This window comes from Pelophylax lessonae (genome assembly GCF_965119305.1).
Source record: "Pelophylax lessonae genome assembly, chromosome: 3".
NCBI lineage: Eukaryota > Metazoa > Chordata > Amphibia > Anura > Ranidae > Pelophylax > Pelophylax lessonae.
The window spans coordinates 167832728-167848158 of record NC_138770.1 but is presented as its reverse complement, the minus strand read 5'-3'; the positions used below and the strand labels follow the sequence as shown (position 1 = coordinate 167848158).

The following is a 15431-nucleotide window of genomic DNA, read 5'->3' as shown; positions in this document are numbered from 1 at the left end:
GTAATATTTTCTGCCTCCCCTGTGGACGTAACTTCCCCCCTTCCTTGTTTCCCCTGCCGAAATCTCGTCACACAGTCACCTGGGGAGAAGCAGGGAGTGGGGAATGACCGCCCGGTATCGTGAGTGTTCTAAGCCGTGCCACTGGGAGCGGAACTCACATACACCGCATGATGTCAATGGGGAGACGGTACACAGAGCATGCCGTAAATCTAAGGACGGGAAGCGCATGGGCCGCTGACATAATCAAACATTGCAAGATGGATTGCAAGCAGATTAAACAAGGAGATTATGACAGGCTGCGATCAATAGCTTTAAAAATTAGGATTGCAATGAGCAGAAGTTTTGATGGAGAGTTTACAACCACTTTCATTTTAGCCAATATTATTTTGTACCTGGATTAATAAATGTATTCTTTGCGGAAGACCAAGTTGCTGGCTTTCTTTCATCTATGCATGAAAACTTTGCATGAAAACTTTGCTTGAGATACACATCTATCTATCTATCTATCTATCTATCTATCTATCTATCTATCTATCTATCTATCTATCTATCTATCTATCTATCTATCTATCTATCTATCTATCTATCTATCTATCTATCTATCTATCTATCTATCTATCTATCTATCTATCTATCTATCTATCTATCTATCTATCTATCTATCTATCTATCTATCTATCTATCTATCTATCTATCTATCTATCGATATCTTTTTATTGTTATTATTGTTAATATGTATGGACTTTTGTTCATAGTAATAAAACATGGCCATTGTCATTGCTCACACTTGGGCACATACTATATTGCAGCTTATCTTCATTAAAAAATGTACAAAGTCTCTCTTAAAATAAAAAATATAATAAAAACTTGAGCTTATAGTAGAGCTTAATGTTGAAGTTTGTTATCTGCCATGTTTATATACAGATATTCTGTAAGTGAAATCGGTTAAGCTGTTGTGTTTGTTGGTGCTGTACCTCATTAGGTTAAAACAACATATATTATACTTACCTGCTCTGTGCAATAGTATTGCAAAAAGTGGCCCCAAACCTTCTCTAATTTGCTCTAGGCTCCTCCTTTTCTCTGAGTACCCCCATAGAAAGCCGCTAAGTATTGGGGTATCTGTGAGTCCTGCTGTTTTTTGCGATTTTGGTTACTCATTTATAAATTTACAGGTCACATATATTTTCCAGCACCAAGCACAATTTGCTTTGTTTACTATGGAATAAGAGAAATAGCTGGATTATTCTTGTCCCAGTTAATGGCCTGTTTATTGCAATACTCTGGATTGCACTTGTCTGTGAAAAGATATGGTTAGAAAAAAAGGTTTAATAGTGCAATTAACATTTAGTTGTAGTAAACCACGTTTCTTGCCCTAGTAAACAGTTTAAAGAAACATAAACATCTGTAAAGATATGTAATAAAATAACATTGCTTCACAACAGATACATGATGGGAATTATACACTCGCATTCTTTTTCACAAGGGTGTCACATGCTGTAAGTTTAGTAGTGTAAATAATAAAACTGCAAACAGCAAATTTGCTTTTTTTTTTTTTATAACTTTTTTTTGGGTATTTAGAATACCGATAGAAGTATTTAGAATTTTTTAGAAGGCACTACATTTCACAGGATGCATTTAGTTTTGTGACAGATATAACAGGCAACAACATTGGGGTGCACAGAGAACAACTGTGACGCATGTAAATTTTCATGGGACTTCTCTGAGAAGTTCCGTTGCAGAAAACAGAACTGTATTGAAATAGAAGTTCAGTAATGCACAACTAGTCTGGCAGGAAGACAACCCGATCAGGAGCACTCACAGGATGTACAGTATTAAGTGGTAGCTGTACTTCTCAGGTGTGCCAACAGCATGTGTCTCGAGAGGCAGAATGCAGCATGGCCATTTGGTACCCAAGGCTTAAAGCAAGGATGGCATGTCCCTGCACTGTTCCTACTCTTTTGGAACCCCCCCTGATGCTAAGCACTGTCCCTGACAGACAGATGATCTGTCCCTACTCTGTCCCCTCTTAAAATCAGAGAGTGAACTTTCCTTGTCTTGCCAGTTCAACTCTTAACTGAAAGGCCAGGATGACCTTGCTGATAGCTAATCCTCATCCTGCCACCAAGTGACACAGAATGGGCTTTTCAGAAGGGCAAAAAGCATAATTATATAATATAGGACCCTGCAGGCTCAAAGTGGAGCTCCACCCAAAAGGGGAAGTTTCATTTCTCCCCCGCTCATCTTTTTGAAATCAAGCTTTTGGGGAGGAAGGGGGGAGCAGGTACCCGATTTTGACAGGTACCCGGTGCTCCCACTTCCGCTCCGACCCTCTAGGCCAGTGATGGGGAAACTTGGCACCCCAGATGTTTTGGAACTACATTTCCCATCATGCCCAACTACACTGCAGTGTGCATGAGCATAATGGGAAATGTAGTTCCAAAACATCTGGGGTGCCAAGGTTCCCCATCACTGCCCTAGGCGATTGGAAGCAGAAGTTCTCCTCCCCCCCATCCCTCCCCCCATCTTGTCATGTGACAGGTCCCAGAAGACTGCCAGACCATTCATAGTGCGCAGCCTAGTGGGCACCCGGTTATAAAAGCAGCAAGCTGTCACAGTAGATTGCCCATAGTAAAGATGTTGGCGCCGGGGAGAGAGACACACAGGATCCTGGTACAGGTGAGTGGCTGTTCCCTAACAAGTGAGCAGCTACAGTTTTTGTAGCTGTTGACCTTTAATTTTTATGTAGGAGCTCCTCTTTATGTACAAATTATGAAATAAATGTGCCACATTAGTAGTATGGCCATTAGTTCATCTACAAAATCATGATACTGATGAAATGTCCTCAATTTAGTAATTAAACTTTCTGAGCAGTAATGATCATTTCACTAATTAACTGCATTTGGCTTGAGGTAGATGAATCACCAACGAATTTAACTTGCATGCATAAAACCACACAATCACAGTAAATAAAGTATACTTACAGTACAGCACAGTGCAACAAATGTCACAGACCATATTTGTATTATCTGTGTGTACAATTGCATGGATCACAAGAAGGGCCCTCCTTGTGCCTGTCTTCCATAGGCATTCTATAAGATTTAAGTGTGTACCACTGAATGAGTGATATCACCCCTATGTTGAAAACGATTAGAGGCATTCCAGTTTTTAATTTTTTTTTTTATAATGGTATGGGGCATCGTGCAAATCAATATAAATTACTACTATCAAAGCTACCAAAACATCCGGTATACAGGTGCATCTCATACAATTGGAATATCATCAAAAAGTTAATTTATTTCAGTAATTCAAATCAAAAAGTACAACTCATATATTTTATATAGATGCGTTACACACAGAGTGATATATTTCAAGCATTTATTTCTTTTAATTTTGATGATTATGGCTTACAGCTAGTACAGTAAAGTAAGCACCCAGTACTTGTTCGGGGATCCTTTGCATTATTTACTGCATCAATGTGGGGTGGCATGGAAGCGATCAGCCTGTGGCACTGCTGAGGTGTTACGGAAGCCCAGGTTTCCTTGATAGTGGCCTTTAGCTCATCTGTATTGTTGGGTCTGATGTTCTCATCTTTCTCTTGACAATACCTCACAGATTCTCTATGGGGTTTAGGTCGGGCGAGTTTGCAGGCCAATCAAGCACAGTGATACCATGATTATTAAACCAGGTATTGGTACTTTTTGCAGTGTGGGCCTGGATCCAGTGGATTGCTGAGATGGGCGATGCCGAGTCGGCATGACTGCACAGTGCCCTGTCCCTATCTATTGCACTGTAAATATCATCTCCATGGTGCAGGGGGGCTGACCAGGACCCCCCTACTTAGTCGGTTGCTATGGTGCCTGCTGCTGGCCTGCCTGTATCATAGAAACTGATCCAGGTCAGGCATTCAGAATTGGGTGGAAGTCCGGCTTCATTCCACATCCCTCCCTCTGCCATAACGCTGCAGCCACAGTGAAGATGTGAAGGGGGACCTGGGGACTCTAATGTAAAGAGGGACTCTAATGTGATGGGGGATTCTAATGTGAAGAGGAAATCGAATGTGAAGAGGGACTCTAATGTGAACGAGGAGAATCTGATGTAACGGTCAAACTCTGGTGTGATAAAAAGGGCTCTAATGTGAAGCGGGAACCTGCTGTAATGGAGGGACTCTGATGTGATGGGGGTTGACTCTGATGTGAAGAGGGAGCAATGGTGTGATAAGGCAACTCTGGTGCAAACAGGGGACCTTCATGCGATAGGGAGATTCTAATGTGAAGGGGGAACTCTGATGTATTAGAGGGATTCTGTTGTAAAGAGGGAGTCTCATGTAATGGAGGAACTCTGGTGCAAAGGGGGTGCTCTGATGTAAGGGGGATGCTGGTGTAATGCATAGACTGTAATGGGAAGGGATACTCTGATGTAATGGAGGACTCTACTGCGATGGAGGATGGGAATCAGTTGTGAAGAGGAGGCTCTAATGTGAAGGGAAAACTCTGTGCATGGCTGACCCGACTGCTTGCAAATGTCCCAGGCTCCCCATTGGAATGGGAGAGCCTGGGAATGGCAGCAGATGGCAGCGTGGGGGGGTTCCTTCCAAGCACTGTAAAAGTGATCTGGCTGGTCGTATAGCTGCTCGGATCACTTTTACTGGAAATCTGGTTGGCGGCTATAAAAAAATTATACCAGGGTCATGGCTGCAGCCGTGATCCTGGTATAACCACTCTCTTACAAGGCAATATACATATACAGCTATGATATGGAAGTGGTTAATTTGTAAATTTACTGATAGGTCCTTTGTAGAAAAGAAGAGAAATGCTTTTGTGAATATGAATAAAATAGTAAATACAAAGTACAGAACTTGGTTTTCTATATGTTTAGCCTTTATTACATTTGCAGAATTTAGCAAATAAACATTGTTTTTTTTTTTTTTATAAAATAATCTAATGAAAAAATGTGAAGCATAACAAAAAAAAAAAAAAAAAAAACAGTTATAAAACATAAATGCTCTTACATGCAATGATACAATTTAGGCACAATACAAAAAAGTAGAAGCCTGTAGCTTATTGTAGACAAAAAAAAAATGTTTCAATTTATTAAACATTGTTGGAAAAAACATTACTATTATTTTTTTGGTGGCTGTTGTGCTATGGTCTTTTTCCGCCTACAACAAAGAGATACATATATTATTAGTTTAACAGCCAGACATAATGGCTACATGTTCTATTTGGTATACTAAATACGAACAGTTTATTGAATAAAATGCAAAAGAATGTCAAGACAAATGTATAATACTAGACCTCAAAAAGTGTTCTGCATTAAAAAATTGAAGACAAAATGTAATTGGCTGAACTGTGAAAGAAGAACCCTTTCCACAAAGGTGTGTTTCATAATATTGGTAAAAAATGTAAACCCGTAATAAAATTCTCTAAGATGTCATTGTTTTAATATTCTACTAAAGGCTCAGACAGGAGGTTCTATTTTGTGATATATATATATATATATATATATATATATATATGTATATATATATATATATATATATATATATATATATATATATATATATATAACATGTTTGTACTGTTTTATATATATATATATATATACATATATAGGGGAGGGAGAGAGAGAGAGAGAGACCCCATGATTGCACAATGTTTTATTTTGAGCTGCCACTTTAATGCACAGTCTACTCTAAGGACCGGTTAACACCAGGCACACAAATGGAACCTGCAGGTTTGAACCCTGAGTAATTCCTGTGTTTCTGTTTGGTGTGTTTTGACAGTGTTACCCTAACAATATATGAGAGTTAATTTATCTCAGACAATATTTGGGTTAATAATGAGAGTTCTATGACTGAATGAAAACTTTAACACAGCAATTATTTATTTGTATATAGGTTGAAAAGCCTCTTTCTAACCACTCCTCTCTGTGTGTGTGGGGGGGGGGGGGGGGTGCGTTTACTCCTCACTGTGGAGTAGCTCTGAAATGGCTACTTAAGATATGCAAGATGTGTCCTTGAAACCTGTGGCCCCAGAAAGTCTAGCTTTCAAAGATGTAATCACAGGATAATACTATCAGTATGTGTTTATATGTAAATAGCAGTTGCCCCCTGGTAGCTCAGGCCTGCATTTTAAATGGACTGGTTAAACAGGTTCCTTGAACTGAGTGCCAACTGGAAGTCACACAACTTCATATAAGTGACAATCATCTCTCAACTAAATGTAAAATCCAAAACTCAATATCTCATACATGTATATATTTACATAAATATTTACAATCTCTACAATGGAGATTTATACACAATCTCCTCATCATCACAACACGGTAAGGGAGATTACGCCTAAACTCCATATGGCAACAGACAGCCTATTCATTTGAATGGGCTGAAAAATGCACTGGATCATGGAAAAAGTAGTTTTTGCACTACTTTTAGGAAAAAAAAAAAACGCACCAAACCACATGTTACTACGGTAGTGTGTAGTTTGCTGCCTAAAAACCCACTATGTTTGCCTTTCTGTGTTTGGAGTGCCGTTAGCAATATATTACCTTCCACATGCAGATCACAAGGGAAGCACGTTCACCCACAGTGTGGAAAACGCACATGGATGGTGCCTATCTCACACTGCATTCTGCGGTGATCTTGCCCTAAATCTAAGGGTCTAAAGCAGGGGTCTCCAAACTTTCCAAACAAAGAGCCAGTTTACTGTCCTTCAGATTTCGGGAGGGGGTGGTGGTCTAGAACCAGTGGAAGTAGAAAATGTCCTGGTGTTCAGTGGGAGTAAACAATGCCCCTTGTTTGTTGTCAGTGGGAGGGATTGTGCCCCATTGTTGGTATCAATGGAAGGAATTGTGCCCCATTGTTGGTACCAATAGAAGGAATAGTGCCCCAAGGGCCGGATAAAGGCAAGCAAAGGGCTGCAGTTTGGAGACTGCTGGTCTAAAGTAATACATTTATTATTAGTTTCATGGAGTCTTCTGTTTTCTGTGTATATATTTTTTTCTTTTATGAAGTTTTCAGTAAAAGCTGGAGTCAAGTCAATTTTTTTTTATCTATAGCAATCCTTACCCCTAATGTTTTGTCTTTACATTATTGCTCTGCAGGCAGCATTACTGATATATTGGGCACTAAGCCTTGATTTTAAGATAATAGCTGTAGTAGTGGCACCACAATAAAATGGTAGGCAGTTTTTTTATATTTCCATGGCTCACAGTGTTCATGGGAAATGGAAGCACCTTCCTGACCCCCAATTTAGACAGGCCCTAGTAAATGTAGCAATGCATTTGCGGACTGGTGGATGACCTGTTGTTGCAGATGGTTATTTGTCATTGCCAAAATGAGCAATTGAGGTACAAACTTAAGGCCACCGAGGGTTTCACAAGCAGATTTCATGCAAAGTTTGGAGAATTCAGGGAAAATTGGTTCTGTGAAAACAAGCATGTTTTCCCTACTTATTTTAATATAAGAGGTCATATTCCATCGTTGAGTGACCTCTCTGGGTGATGTTTGCAAGTGTTGATAATGTTAATGTGATAACGAAAAGTAAAGATAGATTTGAATGTGGATACTTGGTTGAAGACTTTTTTAATGATTGTAGAAGGCACAGTATAACAGTGGACTTTTTTTGCACGTGTTGTTTGCATATGTGTTTGTGGTATAGCACTTTATATGTAACTATACCTTTTGAGCGCTTTAAAATTATGTTTGCACAAAAGTTGTTTTGATTATGCACATGGCACTTTAAGAGAGGTTTGATATTTGTCACAGTATTTAATTACAGGGCTGTGCATATCTTTTAGAATAATTGTATTTGAAGATGGTCTGATATCTAATTGACTAATGTCCATGGCACTGGCCTGTCAGTGGAAGCCTTGGTGTGCTTAATGAGTAGTATCTTAATGTATATCATGTATATGGTTGCTCAGAAATATCTTTTATAACATCTACTTACTTAAGTGCTGCCACAAGTTTGTTGACCCATGGTTCTCTAGGATTTGCACACACTCTGAATTTTGTTGTGATTAATCTACAAAAAAAATGGATATGTTTAATTAAATATCTAGAATTAACAGAAGAACTCATTAAAGGGATTGTAAAGGCAGAAGGTTTTTTTTTCTTAACGCATTCTATGCATTAAGATGAAAAAACCCTTCTGTGTGCAGCAGCCCCCCTCAGACCCCTAATACTTACCTGAGCCCATCTTTATCCGGCGATGTTGCAGGATTTTCACAGCTGCCTGGGACTCCCCTCCTCATTGGCTGAGACAGAATGGCTCCTGCTGCTGTCAATCAAAGTCAGTCAGCCATTTGGGAGAGAGGGGGTGGGTCGGGTCGTAGCTTTGTGTCTGAATGGACACATGGAGCTGTGCTTCGGCTCAGGTGCCCCCATAGCAAGCTGTTTGCTCTGGGGGCACTCAACAGGAAGGAGGGGCCAGGAGCACAGAAGACAGACCAGAGAAGAGGAGGATCTGGGCATGCTGTGTAAAACCAACAGCACCGAGCAGGTAAGTATAACATGTTTGTTATTTTTATTTTTTTAACAAGACTTTACAATCACTTTAAAGGAGTTGTAAGGGCAGAAGGTTTTTTATCCTAATGCATTATATGCATGAACCTTCTGTGTCTAGCAGCTGTCCCAGCACCCTCTAATACTTACCTGAGCCCCCTAATTATCAAGTGATGTCCACGAGTCCCTCTGCCTTCCGGGACTCTCCCTCCTGATTGGCTGAGACACAGCAGCAGCACCATTAGTTGCCGCTGCTGTCAATCAAAGTCAGTTGGCCAATCAGGAGAGAGAGGGCAGGACCAAATTGAAGCTCTGTGTCTGAATAGACACACGGAGCTGCAGCTCGGCTCGGGGTGCTCCCATAGCAAGCTGCTTGCTGTGGGGGCACTCAACAGGAGGGAGGGGCCAGGAGCACAGAAGAGGGACCCGAGGCTGCTCTGTGCAAAACCACTGCATAGAGCAGGTAAGTATAACATGTTTATTCTTTTTTTTAAAACCACTAGACTTTACAATCACTTTATAAAACAGCTTACTCTGCTTTATGTGCAGTATTTATTTAAACCTGCAGTATGGCTGCATTAAGGCCATACTGTTGTTTTTTTGTTATAGTAGAACACTAACTTCCCAATATGAATTAGGTTTGCAAGGCATATCTGTCAGTTAAATTGAATGTGATTGATTCATTACTAGTGAATATTTGGTGAAACTCGTACTCACTACTTGAGAAAAATGCCCCATAACCATTTGATGAAAGTCACATTCACTACTTTCATCAAATGCTCAAAGGCACAACATAAGCAGGTTCTTTTCAAACATTTCTTCTCTAACTGAAAGCCTATATGATGTTATGCAGAACAGGCAAGCTTTTTTGAACATAGCAATTAGGATTAGCCTGGTAAACATGATTATGTGAAATATAAATAAATTTTGTATTATTTTTTACTTGATGGTAAATATATATATATATATATATATATATACACCATATTGTGTATATATATATATATATATATATATATATTTACACGCACATGAACTTAAACAGCATCCCAGTCTTAGTCCGTAGGGTTCAATATTGAGTTGGCCCACCCTTTGCAGCTATAACAATTTCAACTATTCTGGGAAGGCTGTCCATAAGGTTTAGGAGTGTGCCTATGGAAATGTTTGACCATTCTTTCAGAAGCGCATTTGTGAGGTCAGGCACTGATGTAGATGAGAAGGCCTGGCTTGCCGTCTCCTCTCTAATTCTTCCCAAAGGTGTTCTATCGGGCTAGGGTTAGGACTCTGTGCTGGCCAGTCAAGTTCCTCTACCCCAAACTGGCTTGTCAATGCCTTTTCTGGACCTTGTCACTGGTGCGCAATCATGTTGGAAGAGGAAGGGGCCATCCCCAAAATGTTCCCACAAAGTTGGAAGCATGAAATTGTCCAAAATGTCTTGGTACGCTGACGTCTTAAGAGTTCCCTTCACTGGAACTAAGGGGCCAAGCCCAAACCCTGAAAAACAAACCCACAACAAAATCCCCCCTCCACCAAATGAGTTGGACCAGTGCACAAAGGAACGTCCATAAAGCCATGGATGAGTGAGTTCAGGGTGAAGGAACTTTACTGGCCTGCACAGAGTCCTGACCTCAACCTAAATAGAACACCCTTCGGATGAATTAGAGTGTAGAGTGTGTGCGAGCCAGGCCTTCTCGGCCAACATCAGTGCCTTGCGCTTCTGGAAGAATGATCAAACCTTCCCACATTCCTAAACCTTGTGGACGCCTTGGATGCAAAGGGCGGGCCAACTCAATATTGAACCCTACAGACTAAGACTTGGATGCCATTAAAGTTCATGTGCATGTAAAGGCAGGTGTCCCAATACTTTTGACAACATAGTGTATATATATATATATATATATATATATATATATATATATATATATATATATATATATGTGTATATATATATATATATATTTATTTATTTAAAATCTAGTACTTGCCACAGCAAACATGTCCAAGAGAAACTGGGCCCTGATGCTCAGCAAAGCTTGAGAAACATATAATCCATAAGATACGGCAATACTCAAGGGGCCTGAGGCCTTATGCACACTGGACGTTATAAAAAAAAGCCAGTAGCGTTAGCTGTAGAAAGCTGTAGCTGTAGAATGATGTTTTTTTTTTTAGCTGTACTGTTTTTTAACTAAATTATACTCCCACAAAAGCTAATGGCTCAAAAAAGCTGATAAATTCCGAATAGCTGCGTTTTTCAGCGTTTTTTAGAGAAGTTAGAGAGTTTTTACAGTTTTAAACTCCTCTCAAAACCCACTAATTCTGGGTATTTTTTTGCAGCCAGAAAACGCCCCTGCCGAAAACTGCTGATAACAGCCTATGTGTGCATGGACACATAGGATAACATGTTGAGGAGTTTATTGGCTGCAGAAAAAAACTTCTGAAGCCAAAATTAGCAACCGTAAAAACATCCAGTGTGCATGAGGCCTAAAAGATGAACACTCAGTGGTAGGGTTCAATTTTAACCCCTTGGAGCCTAGGGCTTCTTTCACACGGCCGCTCCGCATTTCTTCTCCGCTGCGGGACTTTTTTTTTTCACGGAGCGGATGACATTTGTGTCATCCGCTCCGTATGCCCGCATATCATCCCATCCGTTTGCGGATGATATGCGGACCTAATGTAAGTCTATTAGCATTGCGGATGTCAGCGGATGACACCGCTGACATCCGATTTTCCTTCCTTTCCGTTTTTTGAACGGATGAAAAAATAGGGTTCTGTTCCGTTCCAAAAAACGGAACAGAACTGAAAGGAAGAAAATCGGATGTCAGCGGATGGTATTCCGCTGACATCCTCAGTGCTATTGACTTACATTATGTCCGCAAATCATCCGCAAAAAAATAGGATGATTTGCGGACAAGTGGAGCGGCCGTGTAAAAGAGCCCTAAGTCTTTTTCTGGCATATGTTGCTTACAAATTAAAATCAGTATTTTTTGCTAAAAAATTACTTAGAAACCCCAAACATTAAATATATTTTTTTTAGCAGAGACGCTAGAGAAATAAATGGTGATCGTTGCAATATTTTATGTCACACAGTATTTGCGCAGCAGTCTTTCCAATGCAATTTTTTGGGAAGAAATATATTTTCGTGAATTAAAAAAAAAACATAATAGTAAAGTTAACCCAATTTTTTTGTATAATGTGAAAGATGATGTTACGCCAAGTAAACAGATACCTGACATGTCATGCTTTAAAAATGGCGCACACTCGTGGAATGGTGACAAACTTTGGTACTTAAAAAATCTCCATAGGTGACGCTTTAAAAAAATTTACCGATTGCCTGTTTAGAATTACACAGGGGGTCTTGTGCAAGAATTATTGCTTTCACACTAATGATTGCAGCGATACCTCACATGTGCGGTTTGAACACCATTTACATATGCGGATGCGCTTTGCGAATGCGTTCGCTTCTGCACGCAATCACATCAATTAATCATTCAATCAATCAATTAATTTTTTTTTTTTTCTATTTTTACACTATCCATTTAAAAAAAAATAATTTTGATCACTTTTATTGCTGTCACAAGGAATGTAAACATCCCTTGTGACAGTAATAAGCAGTGACAGGTACTCTAAACGACCCCAAATCCCTCCTTTGCACCTAAAAGCATTCAAAACTCCAAGTTTGGCTGTTTTGAATGCAGTCATTTTTTTTTTAAATCTGGCGCCTTTTATTCTCCAGTACCCGGAAGTGATGTCATGAGATCGCTTCTGGGTTTTTACATCAGAGACCCGATCAAAGCCAAATTCGGCTTTGTTCGGGTCTTCGGCCAGCTGGTGGACGTGCTGGCTGGTCGATCGGGGTTCATGGTAGGACGGGAGACCCCGGCGGGCCGCGGAAGGCGGTGGGAGGGAGGGGACATCCCCTCCTGCTCCTTGCAATAACAGCCGAGCGGCTGCTTAGCCGCATCAGTTGTCATTACAGGAAAGCCGATCGTTGGCTTTAAACAACGGTACTGGGGTGGTGTCTCTAACTGCAGGCATCACCCCGGTACGAGGACGAATATTTGCATCCTCTCGGCGCAAAGGGGTTACGTTTCATGTTTCAACGGGGCACATGTCCTGAGGAAGACAAGCTTGTGCCTCATTGGAACATTGAAATAAACCTTATTGGAGAGTGTTCACATTCCAAGCCCCATGAGTGTTGCCTTATCTTTTGAATTATATATATATTTTTCAGAACATAACAAATGAACAGTTTACATGATAAATAAACAAAGGACTTACACGACAGCATCAATGTCGCACACCTCATGTGAGTTCTGGATCATGTATTCTTTAACAACTTTCCGTGGCAATGGCTTCTTGGTGTAGGCATAGCAGCAGTCAACCACTAGAGATAAGAGAGAGATAGGTAGAAGCCCATGATTGCTTTTGCTGATTGCCATGTACTAGTAATTCAAAATTTTCAAACTTTATGTTGGGACAATCCTGAAAGCGGAGTTCCGGCCACAAAATCGACATAGTCGATTTTGGGCCATCTGCTTGCTTCTAGTCACCTGAAAAAGAAATGGATAATTACGATTTTTTCTTTTTTTTACTTACCTTGTTATTGAAGAAAAATATACTCACCTTTCTTCCACTTCCTCCCTCTGCGGCCGCGGCCTGCGTCGTCACTTCCGGTGCGGCGCCTCATTCCCTGCTAAACAGCTTCTGGGCATGCCCAGAAGCTGTGGAGGGATGACGCGCGCGCACCGAAAGTGACGAGCGGGGCCGGTGCAGGCGCATTCTGGGAGAAGAGGACACGGAAGAGGACGCAGAAGAGGACGCAGAAGAGGACGCGCTGGCTTCAGCTGCCCACATCCAAGATGGCAGCGCTGGAGAAGAAATTTTCAAGGTAAGTATTTCTTCTAAAAGGTAAGTGCGAACCGGGACAGTACAGAGGCTATCCATTGTGGAATGTACTAGCCCTGACTGTCCCGGGGGTATTTTCATTGAAAATTTTTTTTTGTGGCCAAAACTCCGCTTGAAGCACCACACAGCTGTGCTGACTAAAATCAAATCAGTTCTACTATAATTTGATAATTATAAGTAAGGTACATGTTTCACTTGCCAAGTTTTATTGATTGCAGTGGTACACATCATGCATTCCACTTTAACTTGATAATGCATCCATCCTAAATTTTAGATTTGTTTTATTTTTTATCTTCCTTACAATGGACTAATACACCCAGATAAACTCCCCTAACGTAATCATCCCTGTTAATGATTGCAAGAAAAGCAATAGACTAATGTAGAAAATATGCCTTTGTCCTTTGTTTGAAGCTTAGACCCATCCGTGCCAGTAATATGAACAGTGCCTTGGAAACAGTCAAAAGGGAGTTGATTTACTAAAGGCAAATAGACTGTTCACTTTGTAAGGGAATTTTTCCCTTCACTTAGTGAATGTGGTGATAATTCTGAGTGCTAAGAATACCTATTCACATGCAAGAAAAATTTAAAAAAAAATGTTATTTTTTCGTGCACAGGATTGGATGATGGAAATCAGCAGAACTTTACCTCATTCACTAAGCTAAGGGAACTTTAATTATGCAAAGTGAACATTCCCTTAGAAAGTAAACAGACTATTTGACTTTAGTAAACCAACCCATTGGTCTTTGCTGACAGGGCTTGGGTGAATAATTCGGATATTTTTAGCCTATACCAGGTGACTAATTCCTCGGCACCAGCACCAGAATGGTTCATAGTTGTAAATGCTGCTAAGACCAAGGTTTTCTTTTTACGTCTTTTATCTATCTTACTAAGAGTAACTGCAGCAAAGAACATTTCTTGGTCAACTGCTCTAAATTGGCATTACAGTTACAGTCATCAATCCTGATTACAGATCAATCATTTATTCATTCTAACAATGTAACAAAACATGTTTAAATGTATTCTGTGAATAAAATCTCACCTGCAGCATGGGTCAGGGACTGGATTCCTAGCAACAAGATACACACAACACAAAAAAAAGATCTGGCACGAGACATAATGCAGACACTTTTCTTCTTTGGTTTGTGTAAACCACAGATATTAGTAGTTATATACTTCTTAGATCATACAGAGACTCCTCCCACACTTTAACATAGACTTCCTCCATTGCTTTCCACATTGTGGCCACAGTCACAGCAAATAGCAAATAAATTAATAGCGTTGCACGAACAATGGCTTGGAAAGTACTACTTTCCAAACATCCAATTCTGTGGTCAAACGCTAGGGCAAAACAAATAAACGCTGTGTATTGCCTTTAGTGACATGATGGAAAGAGCAATAGGTCTGTGTTAGCTTCTGACACCTTAGTCTAGTTCTGATAATAACATGGAATATCTTGATTGGTGCAGGTAATACGAAAACCTGTTAAACGCTTTGAAATAAGACTTCCAAAACTGAAATTCTAATAAATGGTAGATACTTGAGAATTAAATCAATAAGCAACTTTTTCATGTTATAGTGAGGCTTCTGGCACTACCAGTACCACCTGTCTAAGTGCAAATCTGCATAGTTGGAGTTCCCTGCATCCAGAAATGGTGCAGGTAATAGACACAAATGGCGTGTGTAGCACTCTCTTGGGTTTAGGAAAAGCTGTGTGATAAATACATGTTGGCTCCACTGTGGAGCATGGGTTGGTTAGTCACGGCTGCTCAGATTTTTACAGGCTGGTGCTCTGCTACTCCCCCTGTATTCTGGAACATAGTGGTAGAGAGAGCAGAGACTGCAGTCTGAATATTCATGAAACTTCCACCAATCTCTGGGGAGATGTGACCAGAAGGTGGGAAAAGATCCCAGAAATATTCTGATCCTGAGGAGCAAGGGGAGATTGCAGCATGCTAGTGTAAGGCAGCGGACCAGGGTCCATCCTAGAGCAGATTCCTGTTGTGGGGCATTGCCTTCCAGGGCA

The 15431-nt window shown here is 40.4% G+C and overlaps 1 protein-coding gene across 1 annotated transcript; it reads right to left on the bottom strand.

Annotated features, from left to right (window-relative positions):
• Nucleotides 1-5118: 5118 nt before the first annotated feature.
• Nucleotides 5119-14589, bottom strand: LOC309550425 (C-C motif chemokine 5-like; the record flags this gene model as incomplete). The annotated part of the gene is made up of 4 exons (XM_082250807.1): nucleotides 14448-14589; nucleotides 12782-12887; nucleotides 7950-8024; nucleotides 5119-5158 (listed from the first exon to the last, which is right to left on the bottom strand). Exons 1-4 carry the CDS (start codon nucleotides 14521-14523, stop codon nucleotides 5119-5121), a joined length of 297 nt encoding a protein of 98 aa, XP_082106933.1. The 5' UTR covers nucleotides 14524-14589.
• Nucleotides 14590-15431: the final 842 nt, after the last annotated feature.